Here is a 24,897-nt window from a genome sequence, read left to right on the forward strand (position 1 = left end):
CTGTTCGCTTGGACTCTGGTCAGGAGAATGTACTATATAACTAATGCATTGCCTCACACTACATGTTTCAATCACTCTTTCTGTATGGATACAATGTCTTGTTCACTGATCACGAGAAGTCAAGCAGTTGTTCTGTATAGGTGATGTTAGCGGTTCGTCTGTGAAGCAAATGTTAGTGGTTGTTCTGTGTAGCTAGTGTTTACTGTTGTTCTATGTAGGGTGATGTTAGATGCTGGTCTGTGTAGCTAAAGTTAGCATTTGGTCAATGTAGCTAGCATTAGAAACTGTTCTGTGTAGCTAATGTTAGTGCTTGGTCTGTGAAGCTAATGTTAGCGGTCGTTCTGTGTAGCTAATATTAACTGTTGCTCTGTGTAGCTAAGGTTATCGGTTGTTCTGTATAGGTAATTTTAGTGTAGCTAATGTTAGCAGTTGGTCTCTGTAGCTATTAATTGGTCTGTGAAGCCACTGTTAGTGGTTGGCTAATATTGCTAATGTTGGCAATTTTTCTGTGTAGCTAACACTAGTGGTTGGTCTTTGTAGCCATTAGTTTGTCTGTGTAGGTAACATTAAGAGTTGGTCTGTGTAGCTAACATTAGTGGTTGGTATGTGTGGCTAATGTTAGCAGTTGGTCTTACCTTTAAATGTAAAAATTCAGTTGGATGTTGAAACAAGATAATGGCAAAATTTTCACTTAGTGAAATAATTTTTTTCAAGGTATAATATATTTGCAACTGTCAAGATCAGCTGGTTCTGCTCAGACCAGAGTGATTTTGAGACTCGTTAAGTGTTGCTCACTGCACATGGTAGTGTATCATGTCCATTTTTAATTGTATTCTTTAAATGTAAAATTGTAATCTTAAAAATGCTAATAAGTCCCATTTTTTTGTTTCATGTTTGCTGTTATTGGGACTGTTTCCTGATCTATACTTCACCAAAGACACACTGTGCATGAACATATCAGTTCATAATAGACACCTTTATATGGACACCAAGGGGTGATGGGTCCAGTTGTAGGTTTAAGTAAACATTTCTCACAGTCATTACCTGAGGTTTAAATTCAGAGGAGTGAGGCGATTAAATGTTTCCCGTTTTAATTAAAAGGCAGTGAGTCATAAGACTGAAAACATATCCCCCATGGAAATAATTACAGTGCATCTCATCCATATTTTCATCCATAAAACGCTCACAAAGTAAAGGCATCCTTCATGAATCCTGTGAGAATATGAGTGTGTGCGTGAGTGAGTTACACACGCACTGACTGAGAGCTCGAACAGTTTTTGTGGCTCTTAAACCTTTCACAGCTTTCAGCAGGTTAATTGATTCCCACTTCAGAATGACATCATTCAAATTTCCCCTTTAAAGCTGTAGGAAATGAGCTGCAGTCGATGGTTAGAACAGAGCCTATTAAAGGGCGGGATTAGGAGGAATGCCTCTGATGTAGTGAATGAAATAACAGGCTAAGTGAGGCGATGAGGAGGCTGACCTTACCTCACCATCATACTTGGACACGACTGTTCACATTAAAGGACGACCACGAAGTCTGACTAATAATGAGACGCAACTCCATGCTGTGTGTCTGCTCCCAGTATATGAACTAAAGAGCTGAACAAAGGTCTACCAAAGCCCCAATAAATGATTTTATGAAAAAGGTCTTAGCTCTCAACTTAGGACCTTTCTTGTGCTTTATAAGAGAGATTTAATGCTCTCCTTCTAAGCCCCACCCCTTTTTGCTCTGTCCTCCAATAACAACTGAGCAAGCTTGGTGAAGGGCAAAAGCTCAGGCAGTTTTCTCCTTTCCTGTTTTCTGTACATAGATATGCTACAGTCACATCTAAAGGACCAGTGTGTGGGATTTAGAGCCATCTAGTGGTGAGCTTGCACATGACAAACATCTTCTCCCACCCTCCCCTTCCAAGGGCAAAGGAGACCCTACGGTGGCTGCAAAACTTGTGCAAAATGTGAAAAGCCATATCTGGAGCCATTGTTTGGTCCATTCGAGGGTACTGTAGAACAGCATAACATGGTAGACTCCATGGAAGAGGACCCGCCCCCTCTGTAATTATAAAGGGCTCTTTCTGAGGTAATGAAAACATACTTACAAATATTGTATTTAATTTCTGCCATATTCAGATGATAAATGCCCAAAATTCTTTCACATTGGACCTTTAAGTTAGCTAATGTTTGCAAAATGCTAAGTTGGACCCCCTTTTACCTTCATAACTATCTTAATTCTTTGTGGCATATTTCATGGCATAGGTGCTGGAAACATTCCTCAGAGAATTTGGTCCACATTGACATGATAGCATCATGTAGTTGCTGCAGATTTGTCAGCTGTACATCCATGATGCGAATCTCCCAGTCTACCACATCCCAAAGGTTCTCTGTTGGACTGAGATCTGGTGACTGTGGAGGCCACTGGAGTACAGTGTCATGTTCAAGAAACCAGTTTGAGATGATTTGAGACGATTTGAGCTTTGTGACATGTTGTCTTATCCTGCTGGAAGTAGTCATCAGAGGATGGATACACTGTGGTCATAAAGGGATGGACATGGTCAGCAACAATACTCAGGCAGGCTGTGGTGTTTCAATGATGCTCAGTTTTTACTAAGGGGCCCAAAGTGTGTTAAGAAAATATCCCCCACACCATCACACCACCAGCAGCAGCCTGAACTGTTGATACAAGGCAGGATGGATCCATGCTTTCATGTTGTTTACTCCAAATTCTGACCCTGAATGTGGCAGAAGAAATCAGACAAGACTCATCAGACCAGGCAACGTTTTCCAATCTTCTATTGTCCAATTTTGTTGAGCCTGTGTGAATTGAAGCCTCAGTTTCCTGTTCTTAGCTGACAGGAGCGGCACTCGGTGTGATCTTCTGCTGCTGTAGTCCATCTGCTCCAAGGTTCAACATGTTCTGTGTTCAGAGATGGTCTTCTAAACACCTTGGTTGTAACGAGTGGTTTTTTGAGTTACTGTTGCCAATCTATCATCTCGAACCAGTCTGGCCGTTCTCCTCTGATCTCTGGCATCAACAAGGCATTTTCACCCAGAGACCCATCACTCACTGGATATTTTCTCTTAAATCACCTTTCTTCCTCATTCTGATGCTCAGTTTGAACTTCAGCAGGTCGTCTTGACCATGTCTACATGACTAAATGTATTGAGTTGCTGCCCTGTCATTGGCTGATTAGATAGTTGTGTTAACAAGCAGTTGAACAGGTGTACCTAATGAAATGGCTGGTGAATACACATACACACACACACACACACACACACACACACACACACACGTTTGTATATATACTCTGAAGTAGTAAGCTCACATTGCCTGAACTGTCTTGCACCACTGGCGTCCCTGCAGTTGTCCACTATTTTCTGATAAGACAAAGGTAATATGTTATGAGCCCATTTAAATGTGTAAAATTTATCCCATTTGTCCCAAATGTTGACATTCCTGCAGAGTTTATGAGACGTGCAGCAGGAGCATGATAGTTGACTTCCCAGGTAGATCAGTACTATATACATCTTTCCTTCAAACCACACAAAGAAATTGGATCTCTTCTCATCTTTTCTCTCCCTAACATTTTCATCTTGTTTTTATTTGTTGACGAAAGTGTTAACAGATTTCATCCTGGCTTTTGGCATCATAATTTAATTGCTATTTAGTTGTCCTCCTCTTTCCATTACTGAAAGAATGTCGCTGATGAAAACTAGGACAAAAATCTATTTTACAGCTCCCTCAGCAGCATCATTTAACCATCTTCGACATGTGGTTTTCTTTTCAAAATAGATGAGCCCAGCACATAGCATAGTGCACTCTTAGAAATAAAAGTGCTAACTAGAACCCTAAAGAGTCCTTGAGCTTGTCCCCATAGGAGAACTCTTTTGTGGTTCCTTTTTGAACCTTTTGTAAAGGTTTCACTTGGAGTTCTACCTTGAACCCAACAAAAAGGATAATACCTAGAATCATCTGTGAAAGGTTCCACCCAGAACCCCCTATGAGGGGTTCTACAGACAACCATTCAATTGTGTAAGCATTTGACCCCTATCCAGAACTTTTACACCTAGTAAGGTGCCAACATGAACCCACCCAGGGGGTTCTACTGAGAGCCTTTTTAATTTCCAAGGATTTTTATCTAGAAAACACTCTGCGAAGATCTGCGAAGAACGTTTTTATATTTTAAGGGTTTAATATAGAACCCCTCCAGGGGTTCTACTAACAACCTTTTTATATTCCAAGGGTTTTATCTACAACATACTGGGGGTTTCAGCAGAGAACCTTTTTATATTCGAGTGTTTCCTCTAAAACCCACCCTGTGGGTTCTACTGAGAACCTTTTATATTATGGTGCAAAAAACTCTTGATGAACCCTTGATGAAAGAGTCTATCAAAGATTTCAACAATATTTGAAGAACTCTTTCTTCTAAAAAAAAGGTTCTTTGCATGAAAAAGGTTCTAAATGGACCCTTTAGTCCAGGGGTCTGCAACCTTTACGACCACAAGAGCCATTTTGGGCCAAAAGAAAAAAAAGAAATCTGTCTGCAGCTGCAACTCTCTTTGCCCTGAAGACTTTTTTGGCATCCATAGAGACTCAAGAAGACAAACCATCATCAAAATTTAGAGGAAAAGGCACTGAACCATGGATGCAGGCTATGATGCACATTTTAGTTGTCGAAATATTTATACTTTTTTTTTTAAATTGGTGTCTAGGCTACATATTTTACAAGTAGTAAATGCAAGCATCACTTTTGAGTTTTGAGGTCAACTCAAACTTTTATGCTTTGAAACAAGTTTCACTAACCTATAATCTTTAGCTGAGATAATTTACTTTTCTTCCTTAGATACACTTGAATATTTGAGTTATACAAACTCAAAAAAAATGTATTTTAAAATGTTGTCACAGTGAGCTGTGAACCTGATTGTCATTTTTTTGAAACCTGAATATTAAATGGTTGTAACTGAAAATATATATATAATTTTTGGGGGTATCTAAAACTCAAAGATTAAAGTTTATGTGAAGAAGAAAAAATAATTATCTCAACTAAAGATAAGTAGTGGGAAAACCTTTTCAAAACTTGAGTTTGAGTTGACTCATAAATGTATTGCAGTATTTTGCCTTGAAATTTTGAGTCATCTCAACTTGAAATTTTGAGTCATCGCGACTTGAAATTTTGAGTCATCTCAACTATTTCATAGGCTGACAAAAATTATGCCAAAGTCAGGGAGCAACTGGAGAGGAGCTAAAGAGCCGCATATGGCCCTGGAGCCTCAGGTTGCAGGACCCTGCTTTAGTTTATCAAAGAACCCCTTGACACACACTTTCTTCAGAAAAAGGTTCTTCAGAAACAAATGGCTCTGTGTAGAACCTCAGCCTTTCAGGAATAACTCTTATTTCTAAGAGTGTACAGGAAAGGAGAACTTAGCTTACTCAACTGCTGGAGCGCAGAGTGAAAAGGGGGTGGGACTTTGGAAGGATCAATTGGACGGGAGAACAAACAGTCTAACACTCTAACAAATGTGGTGACAGACTGTAATCATCTCTTAATCATCGTCTTACTTCACCCATCACGCCTCTGATGTCATCAATGGAAAACATGGAGCTCAGAGCTGCAAACAAACAGGTCACATCCAGAGGCCAGCGCACCGAACAGAAGCACAAGTGTTCACAAACAAACTGGTTGGAGCGCCCTTTTGTCAGGATAAGTACATACAAATGATTATTGGAGAGCTTTTGCATTGAGGCATGTTTATCCTGAACCTCGGCTGCTTGAGAACTCATTGATGTAAATGTCAGTGGCATTAGGTACTTGATGGATCAGAGACTGAGGAAAACTTTGCTGGCACGAGTAAAGAGACAACAGCCTGAGCTGCCATCTGGTCCTGATTCATCACAGCTTGCATACATCTTTCCCCATTACTCTGAACGGTAACGTGACTCCTGACCAATCAACCCGCAGCATCTGTCTTTTGGAAGATCAAACTCGGCCCATACTCTACCTCTGACACAAACCTCAATGAGGACAAAACGGCGACGGCCCGGTCCAGTGCAAAGATTGTCGAGGTAGCAGAATTAACCGAATGTTTTGTGTGCATGCTAACTAACTGCTGAGTGAGAAAAGGAAGTTCTAACTAGTTTTTCTTTGCAGCGGTACAACATCGAGTTTAAAGACCCCTGTGTTGTCTCCTAATCCAGACAACACACTGATTCTAAGCAGGATTTGTGTTTGTGGTGCATTCACACTAAAAACTGACAACATTAAGTACACTCAAAATGTCTATTGGCCCACATTAAGAAAATGGGGAAGCTATTCACAGCTGCAACACATTAACAAATTGCCAACTGTGGTAAGCCAGCCTGAGAAAGATCTTGGAAAACAAAGTATTAAATCTTTTACTTTTTATCTTTTTTTTTTTAAAACAAAATGTTGCATTCTTTTTCTCTTTGATCGGGAGAAACAATCCAGAGTTGCCATGTAATTGGCATTCATCAATGTATGCCATCATTTCCAGTTAGTAGGGGAGAGCCACGTCAGGTGAGCCAGTGGGCAAGTTGAACCACCCCTGTTTTTAGGGAGCAGTGCACATTTGTGGTCATGTGACTATCAATTCAGCAGGTAGCCATCATATTTATCAGGCTGTGATGGTGAGAAGCACATAGGAGAATGGAAAGTATTTATTTACTCCAAAACCTTTTTTTTTTTTTTTTGGAAAGTAAATTTTCTTTGTATCATGTTTAATCATGGTTATGCCAAAGCAAATTTTTCCAGGTCTTAAAATGTGTATTATACATGTTGGTGGTATGCTAATGCATAAAACCATGTGAACTATTTTACTAAATATTACAGTCTGCATTTCTAAGCTAGGCTGTTCTGGGGGGAAATTGAACCAGTGACTTGAATACTACAAGGCGCCAAAGTTCAGTCAAGTCTCTGAAAAATAAGATGGTATTTCAGAGTAGTATGACATAACTGGTTTGGTTTATCATATGTCAAACACTGTGGTAAAGCTATTATACCAAGAACCTACAAAAAACTAGCATCAACACCCTTTTTTCCTCATTAGTATTAGCAATTAGAAATTTGATTTTGTTTGGCCAGTGTCAAACATATTAAAGCAACATTATGTAACTACAACCTGAGAATAACAGCACTCTAGCCTACCTCAGATCTCTGTGATTTACTGAATTTCCAGATGTGCAATAAAGTAACGGGTAACTGCTGCTAACTGTAGCTTAGCTAGCAGTGCTGGGAGCTCAAGCACCATAAGAATGTCGGTGTTTACACCACTAGAAGAGGAGCTGTCGGTTACTGGAAGGAGGAGGTTTTCAGGCCCCAGGGTGGGCGGGAATGGGAATGCTGAATTGTTGAATGGGCTGGGCAAGTCACGGTCGAGGGGAAGAGCCTGATGAAGACGTCGGCAGCGGAAGCAGTTAGTAACTGTGTTAGCAAAGTTTTCAATTTGCTAGGTTTTGATCATAAGTAATATAACATAACAAATTCAGGTGTAAATATGGCCAGCTCAGCTGTGTCCATATTTACATAGAAATGAATTGTACCCTGACACTAGGGGTAGTAAATCGCAAAAAGTACCAATTCTGACATAATGTTGCTTTATATGTCCCAATTTAACATGTTGTGTCCTGTTTTGTAGTGTGTTGGTCATTTGTTTCATTTTTTCTCTGCCTAGGAGCAGCAGGTGTAAATCAGCATTTTTGCTAACTCTGGCATATTTACATTATGTATTATACACTGATGCTCATTAATGTGATAGATAGATAAATAAATAAATCAAAATTATTTAGTTGTTTTTGGCTGTTAAAGTTAACTTTAAGAAAAGAAATATGACTGTCTGGAAAGGGAAGATCAATTATTAAAATGCTTTAAGTGATTTTTTTTTTTATTATGCTGAGGTTTAAACCTGACCTGGGGCAAGTTGAGCCACAAGAACACCTTTTTTTTCAAAGTCATATTTTCAAGTCCATTTGTCATACATGCATTCTGATCATTTCATTTGATAGGCGATGGCCTGAAATAAAAATAAATGCTTTCATCATACTTCTGTCTCATTTTCCCTTGCTTAGAGGACAACATTAGCAAAAACTGGCTCATCTTACCCCACTCTCCCCCACATTATTTTATTAGGTGTATGGGGCTTGTTTGAAATGGATCAGGCCTGTGCAGAATCCATCACCACCAACAACAAACAAACATGTTAACATTAGACATGATAACATCACAAGATCAAGGCAGCTGCAGGTTTTATTTGCTCTCCACCAACACCTCAGTGCAGACTTTCACTCTGTTTAAAGAATAAATGTTGTGTGATTGATAACTTTTATGAGTCCAGGGACGCTGGATGAATTCATTACAAATATTCCAGATACAATAACAGAACCTCATTGGTATTTATTCTAGTAAATATGAAGCAACACAAAAGTTTTCAAACTAGCATGAGGATTTTCCACATCTGTACAAACAGATGTTGGGCCCTGACAGTCTAATTATGCTTGACATATCAATTAAGGAGACGTGTGTCGTATTTCTGCTTCTTCTCTCTCTGTTTACGCATGTAATTGTGAATATATTTTGACATTTAATTGGACATTTTAAATTTGATCATTTGTGGATGTGTTTCAGGTGGACACCTTTTGTCTTTATGTAACATTTTTATATGAAACAATTTAATTAACATAAAGGTTCTGATTAGACGGATGTATTGCATTTTAATATCCTACCTCACAGAGCACCATTTACACAAAACAAGTCATGGTGACTAAGTTGTATAAATCAGGATAATGAATAAATTACTCGATCGGGATCCAATCAGTGTTTTTTCCTGTATAGACCGGATGGCAGCTGGAGACTGTCCAATCTAACAGCAGTGTTTTGTCACTTCTCCAGCTGTCTGTCAATTTATTTCTATTTTGAAAACAATATAATGTGTGCAGTTGCACATACAGTTGGGATGTTGTATGCACACTGTAAATAGATCGCTAATCTAGTTAATTACAATCTTGATGGTTCAAAGTTCATTCTTAGCTTGGAAACAGCAGCTGACAATGTAATCTCTAATTATAATTTAGATCATATCAAACATCTTCCTCAGCAGATAGAGTTTCCCCAGTTCTCATGGAATTGAAGATGTTGAATTACATATTTTTAGCAACTTAAAGGAGCAACATGTAGCCATCACATAAGGCAAAAATGAGTGCAGCAGTCCAAATAGTCAGTTGCATCCATAGACTTCACCCCACTATTGGTTGATCAGCTGTTTTTAACTGTCAGGTGTCTGTCAATGTAACGTTAAGCCTGTTATCCTTAAACAAAACCCCACTGTTCTGAAAATACACACTGGATGACAAGTTAAGTGGCTGCCTGTCTCACTGTCTGCCACTGTCTTTTGTCTCAGAAGAGAAATTTCAAAGGAGGAAGGTTGTTGTCAGAGAGACAATTATTTCAGACACATGATGGTCATTTTCTGATTTATTACAGTAAATATGTTACGGATTTCTCCTTTAAGGACTTCTCACCCATGTGGCTTCAAAGTTAAAGTTGTATTTTAGAATCTGAAGTGAAACTGTGGAATTCTCCGGACAATGATTTAAAGTGTCGTATTGTTGAATTTTTATGTGATCTGTGAAATGTAAAAAGGCCAGCTGTGTTTACATGATGCTCAGAAAGTTGCTGATAATATAAGAGTTTTATTTTCTTCCAGCTCCTTTTTCAGTCATGGTATGTGTGAGTGTTTTTGGTCACAGTGTATTATTTGTTTTTGTAAAATGAATTTCAGAGAGTACTCAATGAATTAAGCAAACTAAACTCAATTAAACTAAAACTAACAAATGAATGCTCCTCACCACAAAATTTTCAGGCTGATTTTTCTCAGGTTCTGTCCACCTGATACTAACTAACTGAAGTTAAAATCTTACCTCCAGCTCTCTCTGAAGAATAGACATGCCCTGTTGAGGGGTGTCCCAAAACATTCTCTCATCTAGACTTTTCTCACTGTTACTACAGTAACTTGTTCCGCTACGTCCATCCCCACTGTTTAGTGTGGTGTGCCATCATTTCCAAATCTTGTAGTGTGTGAGGTGTTTGAGATTAGAGAGAAGAGAATCCTGTAGTGTGGGGCAGTTTTAGGCTGTCTGGCTATCTGGTTATGAAGATCATGTGATATGACTGGAAGCTCCAGAATTCCTACTAAATGCGTCATGAATTATGTATTTGTATTTGTTAGCTAGGCCCACAAGCTCCTTCTTCACTTCCTTTTTTTTCACCAGAGCAGTTTTGGAGTGTTTGAGACAGTTGTTACACCTACAGTAAATCCTGACTCTACCAGTGTTCATGATGGATGTGTTTTCCATGTTGAAAGCTTCGTGGCAGTGGAACACTGCTGTGAGCTGGGTAACAGATACCTTTTCTGGGCAGAGAAGTCGGTCTGGGCATCTGCTTCCTCCTCAGGGTGATCTGGCTCAGACCTTCCTCTTCCTCGCAGCAGGTGAGGAAGACGTGACCGCACGGGTAGCTCAGGTGCTCATGGCCATCGCAGCCCCGCCCTTCCGCGCGCACCCGCAAGCCGAGGGCACAGCAGCTGCAGCACACCTGCCCGTCCAGACAAAACAGCAGAGCCTTATTAGGAGCGTGTCAACGGGGTGCCCTCACATCCCTAATCACCGCCTCTCTTTATGACCCTGTTTAGTAAACAGCAGAGGAAGGGGGGGGCATAACCGCCACACGGGCGAGCAGGCCGACTCATCCCTGTGAACACACGGCAAAGGATTTCAACTGCCTCTCGCCTCGAGCTGAACCACATGTCATGCAAAGAAAACCAGACTTTCACCTCTTTTTTACTTTCCCCTAAAACTAGGACCTGGCATGGCGCTTTGGCTCGGCTGCCTCGACACATGAACAGTTGGCTCAGGGGCCAAAACCACCGGGTTTCCTCTCGGAGAAACAGACAATGCTATTTGAGCCGACTCAGAGCGGAGGCATGATTCCCATTTCCATATGGAAGTATTCACAGGTCTGAAGGATGCATGCAGAAATGGGAGACTTTGGCAGCTCCTCACTAATACATCTCAACCTGTTTGCCAATAAACACAAATAAACTGTCTGACCTTTAGAAAAGCCTCTCTGCTGGCGTGGGTATCTGAAATTGAAATCTCACTCTGGCCAAAACAACGACGCGTTCCAGGCGATGTTTAAACTGTTTAAAGTCTGAAACACACGGGCACTCTCAGTTTTCACCATGTTTTTGTGCCACTTCCAGCGGTTTCACAGTACGAGCCTGCTGCCTATGGTTCAAACTGTTGACGCTGTCCAGTTTTGTCGCCTTAAACCACACGGAGCGGTGAGTCATACCCTACCTGACTCACAACAACACTTCACAGTCTGTTCTGGAGGAAGATGTAACTCCCTTTAATCAATTGACTGTTTGTTTTATGGAGAACTTGTGCACGCCATCCACCCATGACATCATGTCTTTCAGTCATGACTCAGCCGTCTTCCTTTGGGTTCTTGTCGCTTCCCATTGTGTGCTTCTATCTAATAAAGAACATATACGGAGGATGTCTTAAAGGGATAGCTCGGATTATTTGCATGAAGTAGTCAGTGTATTACCTACAGTAGAAAGGGTGGCACGCCCCCCCCCCCCCAGTTTGGAGAAGCAGCAGGATCAGCAGCAAAATGTATTTGAGACACCTAAAAAAAGTCAGTATCAGTTTAAAGGGACAGTTCAACCCAAAATGAAAAATTCATATTTCCCCCTGGATTCTTTCAATGTGAGTTGCAGAGTTTTGGAGATATCAGGTGTAGAGATGTCTGCTTCCTCTCAAGTATAATGGGACTAAATGGCACTGAGCTTGTGGTGCTCAAGGCCCCCAAAAAATACATTTGAAAAATTCAAAACCAGTGTCTCTGTCCAGAAATCATGACCTGGTTACTCAAGTTAATCCACAGACTGTGTTGCAAGCAGTTTTATATCAGAACTAATTTCTTTTTGCAGTATTATCTACTTTAGAAACTACAGGAATTAACTTAGTTTCAATAGAAGGAAAGTAGTTCCTACACAAAACTACTCACAACAAGGTGTGTGGATTATCTTGAATAACCAGGTCATGATTTTTAGCAAGAGACACTGGTTTTGATTTTTTTCAAATATATATTTTGGTGCTTTGAGCACCACAAGCTGAGTGCCATTTAGTCCCATTATACTGGAGAGAAGGCAGACATCTCTACAGCTTAGATTTCCAAAACTCTGCAACTTACACCAAAAACATCGAGATGAATATATAGCACTGTAGGCCAGAGGAAAAATTTGATTTTGGGTGATTTTACCATTTTGCACTGCTGTTAGAAATCCTTTTCTGATGGAAAACTGCTGTTATAATATTAAATACGACTCTTTCCAAACCAACCAGACTCCATTGATAAAACCAGTAATTTTACCTCACAGAACACAGAAGTTCCTGCCTCAATCTGTAAGCTTGTTTGTTTTGTTGTATGAGGCAGCAGTAGATCAGCAACTCCTGCATTCTGCAAAATAAAATGACTAATTTTTCCAATGGAGTCTGGTTGCTTTGAAGAGAGCAATATTTGGCTTTTATAACAGCAGTTTCCAGTGAGAAAATGCTGTCTGACATGAAGGTAAAGTGGTATTCCCTACTGTACTCTTGAACTGATACTTAGGTGAATAAAATACATTTTGCTGCTGACCCCCTGATCCAAACTATCATTTTACCTTTTGAAAAACAACACTGCTGTAAGAGTTCTCGTGGTGGTGAGACAGACACTACTGTACCTGGTAGGAGTCATCTGCACACTGATTCTTCTCATCCACTTCACAGGTGTTCCCTCCTCTGGCTGAAATCATACCCGAGTCACACCGGCTCTCCTTCACCGAGCTGAGGCAGCACTGCTTCTGTGCAACACTGACACAAACACATACACACATGTACACATATATATCTATTCTACACGGACTGAAATGTTAAAACAAACGTACGCACAAGACCAGACTGGTAGATTTAAAATTCAAAAGGTGGAGCCAAACAAACAGATTTTTCTGAGCCCAAGACAGACAGCTGGTAAACATGCAGTGGCAGAGGAGAGACTCGTTTGATGGTGACTGAAGTGAAGGGAAAGAGACCTAAGAATAAAAGTAAGTGAAGTTTAATCAAACAAGTCAAATCTGTAATGACAGATTATAATGACGTTTCATCTTGCATCTGCATTGTGTTTGTCGTTGGGCTGACGGGCTTGATATTTCACACCACAAACACTGACCAGCTGTAATCTAAAACTGTGTTTATGGCTTTTAATTCAACAATTAAATAGAAGTCTTAAAATGTTCTGATTCACCTTCACAAAGTTTAACAAACATCACGCCAGTGGAATCTGAAATATTGTATTGCCTGGTGTCATGGTTACAGGACAAACAGATGGAAATTGCTTAAACAACAGTTACCCATGATTCAATTTTGTTGTTTACAGCTACTAAAATACTTTGCTGTGTAATTCATACAGGGAAGATTCCACCTTGATTCCAATTTGACCATCTGATTAGCCCTGGTTGATTTGATGACAATTTTTTACTGGTTGCACTGGCACGTTTTAATAACAAGTCCTGGGATTTAATTCTGTAATGAAACATGAAACAACATCTGTCCAGTTGGGACAAGTTTATATGAAGCGTTCCATTTACCTCAGGGTGACAACCGAGATGACCATGTTCCAGTACAGCAGGTCAGAAAAAAAATAGTTGATAAGTTGATAATAACGCATAACGCAACGTGTCCACAGACAGTACTGTGTGCACAATGGACTTGATGAAACACACATGCTAATAAACAGCTTTACTTCTGTTAATGCCTGCAGCAGCCATATTGGATTTTGAGGTCAGGGTTTTTGAGGGTCCCCTGACTTTCCGATCCAGAAATCTGACATCAGGGGGCACTCCTGTTGAAATTTCCAATTGGGAACTGGGAATTTCCGACTTCACACTTCAAATGGAACATAACAATAGTTAGCTGCATGCAGGTAAACAGTTCTTGTTGTTGGCAAAAGAAGCGAAACACATTGGCCGAAATGCAACCCATCAATCTGATGCTGATTTACTATGATTTATTTATTTGTCTTTATTAATTATCTGAGTGTATGTACAAATATCTGTTTATAGATATTAGCCTCTTGCTCAGTTCTCACTTCTCAAGTTGGTCATCTGTGAACAATGACCAGCACACAGGAGAGGAAGTAACCTGGATATCTGTTAACCATCATCAAGACTTCATCCACTGGATACACCAGAAACCCAAAACACTGGCAGTTGCCCCCAGAGGCAACATCCTCATTAGATGATACTTGATGCATCAATGTGTGTATGCATTCACACACAAAAAAAATTATCTTATTTATTTATGCCATGAACAAAAAAGCACACCCTCACACACACTAGCACACTTTACCGCCCTGCCAAATTTCAGCCTCCTAGGGTGGCACCAAAGGTACTGACGTGTGGCAAATGTTTTTTGGAATGACCGACAGAACAACCGATGGTGCATCTAATGCAGAAACTGATGGAGTGACTGATGTAACGACAAACAGAGCGACCTATAGAGCTGCTGGTCACAGTTTAAATCAGAATCCAACTGGTATTACTGAAGAAAAATGCATGAAATGTATGAAAACTTAAGCTTCAATTTATAAAAAGGGTTTGTGAACCTTTAAATAGTTGTCATTTTAAGCTGTAGTTCAGTGAAAAGGTAAATAGACCTAATGTTTGTCTAACAACTGGAATTGTTTGTTTTGTTGACTCCACCCACTGATGTTTCATTCCACAAATGTTATACAAATGTTATATAAATGTCTTACAAAATGTTATGTGGTAAGACTAAATCTATGTTCTGACACACCTCAGGCCAGGTGACTTACCTGCATATGGAGTTACTGTCAGTGCTGAGCAGTGGCATGGGGTTGCAGTGAAGGTTATCTGAGGCCCACTTCTGGCCTGCAGCACAGCAGCTCTGCAGCAGGTCTTCAGCAGAGACACCTGGACCCGGACCTGCAGCCAGACACACGCAGGTATGCATACATCAGCACACACAAGACTGATGGAATAAAAACAGCGGTGCAGTAAATCCTCTGTCTGCTCGGCTACACTGTATGGAGCAGACAGAGGCCTGAGGAGTGCAGTGAACACAGCGAGCAGTCAGACAGAAACAGATGGTAGACTGCACCAGGTCTCAGAGGCGCCTTTAACATTTCTACAGCTGACTAAAGAGGCGCAGTCACGTTACCAGAATACAGTAGCCCATTTTATGATTGGAAACTTCTTTTTTACTCCGGTCTGCGGAAAGTTACAGTTTGTTCTATATATAGTTCTCATGAGTAGAGCGGCAGTCCACTGATAGGTTTGAGAACAAGAAGCGTGACAGACTGACAGGGTCAGCATATATGAACGTCCAGGCTGCCAGGAGCTACAATGGAACAGCAAGGTGGAGGGATCCCCATCCATCTTCTGCAAAGACACTGAGCCTCATGTAAGAGCATTTTCTTCCTCTTATTTTAGACTTGCGAATTTGCATAATTAATGATAAACCATATAAGGCTGCGCTTCCTGCCCCATATGTCAGGAAGTGTTCGTGCATGAAAACGGCATCAAATTGTAAAAAGAAGAACTTAACGAGTTTTGGGTTTTAAGTTTTGCTTTCAGAGATCCATCAAGGAAAATCTATCATTTTAACAGCGTCAGCAGTGGAAGTAAAAGACCTGCTAAAGCAAAGAAATGTGAAAATGAGTGCTGCTAATACCGTGTTACCTGAGGGTCAGACTGTCGCTGAAATAAAAATGTGCCTCGATGTGAAAATGGCTTCAAAGAAAACAAAAAAAAAAAACTCCTCACACACCAGCCCGATATGGTAACTGCAACAGGAGGAGGGGGTCAGGGGGAAGTTTCAATCACAGAGACAGAGGACAGAATAAGATCAGAATAAAAGATCATTAAATTGATGATGAGAGCCTTTAGTGTAAATTCACAATTAGATTATAATTTGAATTTCATTCAAACATGATAATGTCGACATAATTATGAAGTGTAATTTATTTTCTAAACTCAGAATGTATTCAAACTAATGAAATATACAGTCATTAATGAAAAACTTTAGTTTGGATAACAGCATGACTCTACAATCTGATGCCGATTTACTATGATTTATTTATTTGTCTTTATTAATAATCTGAGTGTATGTACAAATATCTGTTTATAGATATTAGCCTCTTCTCTACAATAGGACCTCGTAGATGGTGTTCGCATCAGAAAGAAAATTCAAAATTCGAGGATAACTAATTAAACAAAGCTGATCAGAAAAATCAGCGTGATGAGAACTACCTAAAATGACAAAAGCCGTCTTTTATAAAACACAATTAGACGTGTACTTTCATGATTGAGTTTGGCCCGTGTCCCATCTGAGGACAGGACTTGTGACCCGTACTGCAACCAGCCACCAGGGGGGTCACCAAGATGTTTCGGCTGCACTGTCAAAGAGCTGCCCTGTCATCCATCTTTACACACAGTTGATGGTTGAAACCAGACTCCTGGGAAAGATACCGTGTGGAGACATTATTCCATTCACTGACACGGAGCTGATTGTGCATCACTATGACAGTAATATTGGTTAATGAAGCTGACATCAGATGACTGTATGAATGGCTCTGTAAATTAAACCAGTTGTCATCATTAACTGGCCATTTTAGTCATTCAGTGAAAGAATACCGAAATAAAATTCCAGTAATGGCTCCTCTTCAAAACCATCTGCATTCTGCCATCCACTTAGTCAGAGGAAAAATGGCTTCATTTCAATATCATCAACTGAAGGAAATGAGCATAAAACATGTGTTAAACCAGGAACCCATTAAATCCCCATAATTGGATGAATGCGTTTCATTTTTCTAAACCTCACATTTCTGGAGAAAAAAAAATCAGCCCTACTTTTTTTTTAAAATTCCAATTAGATGATTTGCAGCGAACCTTGCCTGCGTCACGAGGCTGCTGACGCAGCAGCCGTCACCGACATTCTTCGCCACACTGCGGGTCCCACAGAGACTGAAATGCCCCCCCACTGCTGAGCGCGTAGCAGCTGCTCTGCATGGAGCTCAGTCGGTGGATGAACACACCGTGAGGCAAGCTGCTGCTGCCGTTTCTGCTGCTGCCTGGCACTACACAGCGCCAAGAGCTCGCCAGCCTCCCCATCGCATCCACGTCAGACCCAAAGCCGTCTCACCCTGCTGCTTTTATCCACATATTAGCATGAGTGCTCGGGCGCACACACATTCTCACACACACACACACACACACACACACACACACACACACACACACACACACACACACACACACACACGCCGAACTCCTCTCCGTGCCCTTTGAAGAAAAGCCACTGACAAAGAGCTTTTGTTTTTCAACTCAATAAACCTTCGCTGGCTTATATACAGTACAGAACATTTGCATAGTCTTCATATTCACACTGCTGTGAAATAAAGCTTTGCTTTATAACTTTGAGGACATGAACCTAATTTATGTCAACAAAAACACAGTAAATACAAAAATTCTTACACTGTTCTCATGCATAAATACACTTATGCTACAGCAGAGTTCATTACACTTCATTGTACATTGTGAGAATTCCAGTTGAAGCTTATTTCTTGTCATTAAAAACAGCAATATTCGAGAATTTGCTCCACAGGGCGTCAAATAAAGCACTCTGATCAGATATAGCATGTGTTATTTCCTTGATGTAATATCTATTGTATTCACCTCCAAGTATAATACGTCTAAACTATGCTAATACCAGTTTAGGTTCAAATAAGAAAGAAGTGTAGAGCCATGAATGCCTTAAATAGCTCCGCTTTGAGCTTCACTTTGAAACTCCTTTTATTTCCCCGCGCTGCCGTCAGTTTCATCCCGGTCCATCCCAGTTCCTTTAAAGCTCAGTAAACAATCATTTAAAGCAAAAGGCTGTCTGCAGCTCACTGTGTATAATTTATAAGCGCTGTCTTCAGAAAACGGTGTCGAATTGAGAGAGAAAGACGCTTGAAAGTTAACGCAACTTCTTATCCCCCACCCCAAAACATTTGTGTTGCACCACGTGAAACATTGTTATTGTAGAGCTGATGTCCTCGCTGAGAGCCATCTTTAAAAAAAGACACTTTCGTCTCAGACGCAGTCATGTCTGAAGATGACGTATCCATGTTTTATTAATGAGTCCCAACGCAATCCGAGGGATTTGTCTCTAATCCCAACAAGCAACATGATGATGTTTAAGGTGTGTTGCCTTTCTTCAGCACAGTAACTCTGAGGACAGAAGAACACACATTTCCACTGGTTTGCTTTTCATAGATCGTCTCAATGTTTTCATGTAGAGCGGTGGGACCAAATCAGTGGCCTCATGCATGATCATTTTTGTATTCTTGTCTTAAATTTCTCTTACTTTTTTCACATGATGGGCTCATATGAACACACCACGCCTGATTCAACAAACACTCGCAACTTCAGAAAACTGTGTAAATGATCCATCTGTGTGTATTTGACTGCATGTACATGACACTTTTAAATTAAAGCCCCAATAATATCATATATGGCTGCACTTCCTGCCCCACATATCAGGAAGTGTTTATTTATGAAATTGGAATCAAAGAGAAAAAAGATCTTTACGAGTTTGGGGTTTGATGTTCTGCTTTCAGAGATCCATAAAGGAAAATCTGTCATTTTAACAGCGTCAGCAGTGGAATTAAAAGGCCTGCTAAAGCAAAGAAACTGGAAAAGCAAATGGTGTAATGTTATGTTACCTGAGAGTCAGACTGTCACTGAAATAGACAGCCACAGAAAGGAACAATCGATGACTGCAGCGGGAGGAGGGCTTTAAAGGGAAGTTTTCATCACGGAGACAGAGGACAGAATAAGTGAGGATGTTCACCTGGACAGAGTCTTCATAAACCGTGCATGTGTAGATATACAGCCAATACATCTGACAGCAGGTCATAATAGATCACTGAATGAATGATGAGAGGCTTTTTAAATCCACAAATATATTATAATTTGAAATGTAGTCAAACAGGTTAATATCGACATAATTATGAAGTGTAATTTATTTTTCAAACTCAAAATGTCTTCAAAGTAATGACATATGCCATCATAAGTGAAAAACTGCAGTTTGAATAACAGCAGACTGACTGCACATGACTCTACGACAGGTCTGGACCTCACAGACTGTGTTCATATCTGAAAGAAAATTCAGACTACAAGAAAACTGGTGATTGCGACGAGTTCTCCTAAATCACTCGTACACACCACTTAAGAACAAATCTGTCTCCGTATGAGGCCCAGTGCTTTGTAAGTCACAAGTCTTTGCACATCTTTGCAAGTCCAGTGTCAAGACTGACAAGTCTCAGGTCAAGTCCCAAGTCCTAAACTTTGTGTCCTAAAAAAGTCATAATGTAACACTGAGTTTCCAGCCTGACACGTCTGACAATGGGCACCTGTTCCAGGTGGCAAAGGCCATATCACCACATGCATTCTCAAAGTCCCCCATCGCTATGGTAAACAACATCTACTACACACTGACAATGGCAAATTAGCACCTGGGTCACTAACGGTATGAACCTAAACAAGCTAGCAGCTGTCATTTTAATGCCAAGGCTTGCTTCCTAACGTGCAAATGTTCCACCAGCACAAGTTACTCAGACACTATTTTTCAGGGGCACCATCACTGCATCTTGGGCTAAGTGCTGCTCATGATGATTGTGATTGGTTTAGAGCAGCCATCCCCAAACTTAAGAATGCCATGGACCAATTTAAAAGCTGAAAAACTTCTGCAGCCCACCCAAACCTTTAATCACAACTCTGATCAACTAATCAACAAGACTAATCGATACAATAATGAGATACAGGATATGTTCTGGTGTTAATATGACAAGTTACCAAATATTATGTATCACCTGTTGAATTTAGATAAATAAAGAATAACTTAAAAAAAGGTAATCATGAATATTTTATGCTAATTTCAGACTCATAAAAATGACACATAAAAAGGTTTATTATTCATCACCTCTCAAGGGCCACCCACAGGGCTTTCACAGGCCACCAGTGGACCACGGCCCACTCTTTGGGAATCACTGGTTTGGTGAAATACAAACATGCCAGAGCGATTTTTCCCCGATAGTAAAATGATAATGTGTTGAGCCAGATCTTTCTCCATTTCTTAGAGCTGTGAAGACGGGTCGGACTATACAAGACTAGCAAATCTTCAGATCGCTAACTATGTTAATATTAGCCTTGACAGATTTTGTGCAAGCTGACAAAGTTGGAAGTTGTTGCGTCTCCATCTGGACTTTCCAAACCACACATTGTACATAATTTGTCTTTTGTTGACCGCCGTAAATTTTGCATGCAAACATAATTTTTTCCAACAGGACCTCAGAAACGTAATACTACTTCTTGATGGTTCTCTCCTTCAATTTGATTGGATGCTGTTGGATTGGTTCAAACAAAGTCAGTCTGGGGAATTAAATTTCAATTTGCTGGGAATGACTAGTTTTAATGTTAACATCATGACTCGTTGGTATTAAAGTTCAAGTGGAGTTGCAAGCCTTCAGTCATCAAATTTGTGACTCTAGTCCACACCTCTGTTTTCAGGAAACAAGAACATCATCCAGTCTGATTTTGAGGCTTAAGAAACTGTCCGACTGTATTTGAAGTTACAATGACACTAAATGGAAGTTGGAAGCTGTGTAATTTCCCACTGTTCTGTGAGGCATGTTCCAGGAGAGCCTGCCAAATGCCAAACACGAGGTTCAACCGGAGGGTCAGATGCAGCTTTACACTCAGGAGTAGCCCACTAATTAGCAGAGAAACAATAGAAACAAGCGCATGCTGTATATTTATAGCTCAGACACCTCACTTTGGTAAATAGCTATTGTTGAACGAGTCAACATGGTTGCTGGGATGGCAGCGCTGCCTCTTCTCCAGACTGGCTTGTTATGTAGCAGATAGACCAAAATAAGAGGCACCCGCTCACTTCAGGAGCTCCCATGGGGTTTGTCTGGACTGATTAGACCGGCCTCACACTGCTCACCCATCATTACTCTGTCTGGCCAAACACAGACCTGTCTCACAGCACGCTGAGACACATGGCAGACACATCTGCGCCACCTGAGAATCTATGACAACATCCAGACACTGACTGCAGCATGTAATGTAATTAATGTTTGCAGCCACTAATGTCTCTGTGGTATGGATGCTCTTGGTGTTAATGAGGTGATGATATATCCATTTGTTGATTTATTAGGCTGATATAGGTCTGTGCAGATGTATCAGCCAGTTGCTGTTGACCACTATGGATATGACTGAGGTTCTTCTCTGAATGAACTCACAGAAAACAGAACCTGCATTGTATAAACTGGATTTACCTATTTGATAACGTTTAAATCAATTATTCAATTTAAGACAGTGACATATACACATTTGGAGTTTTCCTGACATAAATGGACTGAATGGACTTCATATTAAAGGACCAGTGTGCAGGACTTAGGGGCATCTAGCAGTGAGATTGCAGACTGCAACAAATCTAAAATATCTTGCCTCACCCTCTCCTTCCAAGCCTGTAGGTGAAACGGTGATGCAAAACTTGTGAAAAACCTGAAAGGCCCTTTCTAGAGCCAATGTTTAGTTTGTTTCTTCTGTGCTACTCTAGAAACATGTTGGTTCAGTAACAAAACCACAACACTTCTTAATTTAAGGTGATTATGCCCTGATGAAAACAACAATTTTGAATATTATATTCCATTTCTACCACATTCTGTCAATAGATCCCCTTTAATCTTACATACTGGACCTTTAAAGCTGCACTAATAAAAATTTTTTTATATCAGCAGTGGATCAAATAGCCGTTGGGCATGTGGACCAGAAATCTGCTTGCCCAATTTTTAGTTTTTTAATTTTTAATTTTTAATTCTTACTCATTTTACTTGCCTCAGGCAAGTGGACAAGCCTTATTGTTGACCCCTGCACCCACACCTGTGATGAGATGTTTATCACCTCTAACTACTTCAGATTAGCTAAATTTAGCTTTTTATCTGAGTTTTAGCCAACATGTTCACCATCAAAAGTGTCATATGTTGTACTTAGAGCTTGTGGTAGAGCACCAACGCCCTGGAGAGTCCAAACAAATTATTTCCTGAAGTTTGCACCACTGATAGATATTTTTGGACACTTAGGGCAGCAGAATGAGCTGTAAACACACTGACACAGTATCAAGTTGATATGGCAAACATGTTAGTGAACAGTTGCCAATTGAAATATCAAGCAGATTTGCAGTAACGTTGTCATCATGTCTCTGTCCAACTGATAAATGTACATTTAATGTACAGTCTCCCTCTAGCTCTGTTTTTGCTTTTGGCTTTTGGTTTCACATGGACACAAACCCTGGTCTCCTGGGTAAAAGTGCTGCGTTTGTTTGACCCATCCAAAGAAGAAAAATAGTAAATTATCTCAACTATGATAAGGTCAGCAGAAAGTTTGTAAAAGTTTGAGTTGGGCACAAAACTCAAAAATCTATTGCAGTATGTTGTGTGTGTTGTGGCTCATCTTCTTGAGTCTCCACAACATATGGCTGCCAAAAAAAAGTCTTCAAGGAAAAGAGAGAATTTAAACGTCGCGGCTCCAGACAGATTTTTTCCCACCTTTTTGGGGAGTATTTGTATTTGATGACCTGGTTTTACTAGGTGAAGGTAAAATGCAGTCAATTTTTCACACTATTCTCACTGTTTGTAGGAATTGAACAACTTTTAAGACTTGGGCAAAACTTTGGGTATGCCGTATAAAATGCTTCTCGACATTGCCAGTGTTTTTTTCATTTCTAAACCTAAGCCTAACCTCAGCTTAACTACATTGTTGTCACATCAAAGCATAATTAGTTTTTCTAACATGCACTCTGAAGAAACAATGTGTTGAGTTTTTACAGACATGGCCTTGGAAAAACTATGGAAAAAGTTGCCCAGTCCGAGTCTAGAATCCTTCCAATAATCATCAATTTTACCCAATAAGAGTAGCCAAGAACACACCCATTCATCATCACATTAGTCTGATCACAGCCTAGAATCTGTTCAGTCACCATCAAAGTAGCCCAGTCTGAACCTAGGGACCACTCAGTCTTCATCAAAGAAGCCCAATAAGAGCCTGCAATCTAACCAACACATATCTTGATATACATATTTTCTCTAAAATAGCTCACCATTAGGGCTGGGTGATACAGACAAAATCAAATTCTGTGATATAGATATTTAATGATATTGTAACTCTCATGTAGGGATGACTGTTAATGAAGTTGGTGAAGGAAAATAATAAAACAGCTTGGACAGTCTGGTAAGTTCAGAAAATGACAGTTTTACTGTAATGCAGCCTTTAAAACCAGGAAAAGACACTGGTGCCATATCATGATATAAAAATATACAAAATATAAGAAGATATAGTCTTATATCATGATATTGAAATAATATAGATATATTGCCCAGCCCTGACTGGTAGCTGAATTTAAAAAAATCCTGATGGGCTGCAATAGATTTTTGAGTTTAGAAAAAGTTTTACCAACTACTGAACTTTTGTTGAGATAATTATATTTATTTTGTTCTTTAGATAAATGTGAAGCTTTAAATTTTAGAAACTAAAAACACTGAGCTCAAAACTATTGCAGTGTGTTGCCTTGAAAGTTTAAGTTGTCTCAGCTACTTTTTTTTTTTTTACAGTGAAGGTATAAAATGAAGTTCATTTGCATGTTCTTAAAACCCTGACAAACACACCAGCTGAACCAAGACAAAACAACATCGTTCCTGGTGAACTTTCACAGCCGTAGCCTCAAACATGATGGATTCCATCTTCCTCACCTCTGAGTGCTCTCTGTTCCGGGGTGTTTATTTGTGCAGCCGGGGGGGTGAATGGACTGATGAGGCACTCAGGAGTGTCGTTTTTACGACGTAATGATACGAGCGGACCAGAGCGGGTAATGGCTTAGAACAATGCGAGGATGCTAACTGCCTCGGCTCCTGCCGCTCTGGCACAGTCACAAGCTCTTCCTGCCTTGAAACACACTGCGACGCTCATTCATCAATATGTTTCCTAAACAAACAGTGCAGGCAGACTTACTCCTTCTATACAACACGATGAGGAGGCTGTCAAAATTATACACTATGTACAATGCAGCTGATTGGCAGGAATATTCTTCAATATTTAGTCTCTTCAAAGTCTCTGAAATACACAGTTCTAGAAAAGGAAAATGAACAATTTCAAAGTATTGTGACTTTGACCTTTTAAGCCCAGTGTGACCACAATAGAATGAGTTCTGGTGAGTGTCAGGAATTCTTGTGAGATGTGTGAAAAACACACCCACAAAAGAACAGGCATTTCAGCAAGCTGTGTTAACCCTACCTTCTACTTATGTCCTGTCTTCTATTTGAGTCTTTAATGCTTGTCTCACTGCTCCGTTCTGTCTCTTGCTGGGTTCATGAGCTTCAGAAAAGTCTTGATTGTTCATCACACATAACATTTGTTGCACTGGACCCAGATCTTGGGATTGTATGATGGTTGGGCCAAGGGAAGGTGGCATCATCTGGAAGTCATTGACCGCTGAGCAATCTACCATCGTGATTTTAAAGCCTGTGTATCTGAGGTAGTTCGTCCCCTTGGAGTTGCCATAAAGTTGGTGCCTAAGTTCTGCTTTTGACATGTAGGAGAGCAAATAAAAAGTACTGCTGAAAGGTTGAGCTTGACAGATCAGTGCAACGGCTCAGCTGAAATTGACTGATGATGACCATCAAAACCAAATTATTCTGTCATAGCTGTGGTAAAAGACTT

General features: G+C 40.2%; 1 protein-coding gene across 1 annotated transcript in view; it reads right to left on the reverse strand.

Moving 5' to 3' along the window:
- Positions 1-24,897, reverse strand: part of fbln2 (fibulin 2) — a 110,738-nt gene that overhangs the window by 46,786 nt on the left and 39,055 nt on the right. Inside the window, exons 3-5 of the mRNA XM_084726864.1 lie at positions 14,928-15,057; positions 12,799-12,928; positions 10,415-10,601 (exon numbers count right to left, since the gene is read on the reverse strand). Of these exons, the coding sequence (XP_084582990.1) occupies positions 10,415-10,601; positions 12,799-12,928; positions 14,928-15,057 (447 nt within the window). The remainder of the gene's footprint in view (positions 1-10,414; positions 10,602-12,798; positions 12,929-14,927; positions 15,058-24,897) is intronic.

The sequence above is a fragment of the Lutjanus erythropterus genome, chromosome 2 (assembly GCF_056507025.1).
Source record: "Lutjanus erythropterus isolate fLutEry1 chromosome 2, fLutEry1.hap2, whole genome shotgun sequence".
In the NCBI taxonomy this organism is placed as follows: Eukaryota; Metazoa; Chordata; class Actinopteri; order Lutjaniformes; family Lutjanidae; genus Lutjanus; species Lutjanus erythropterus.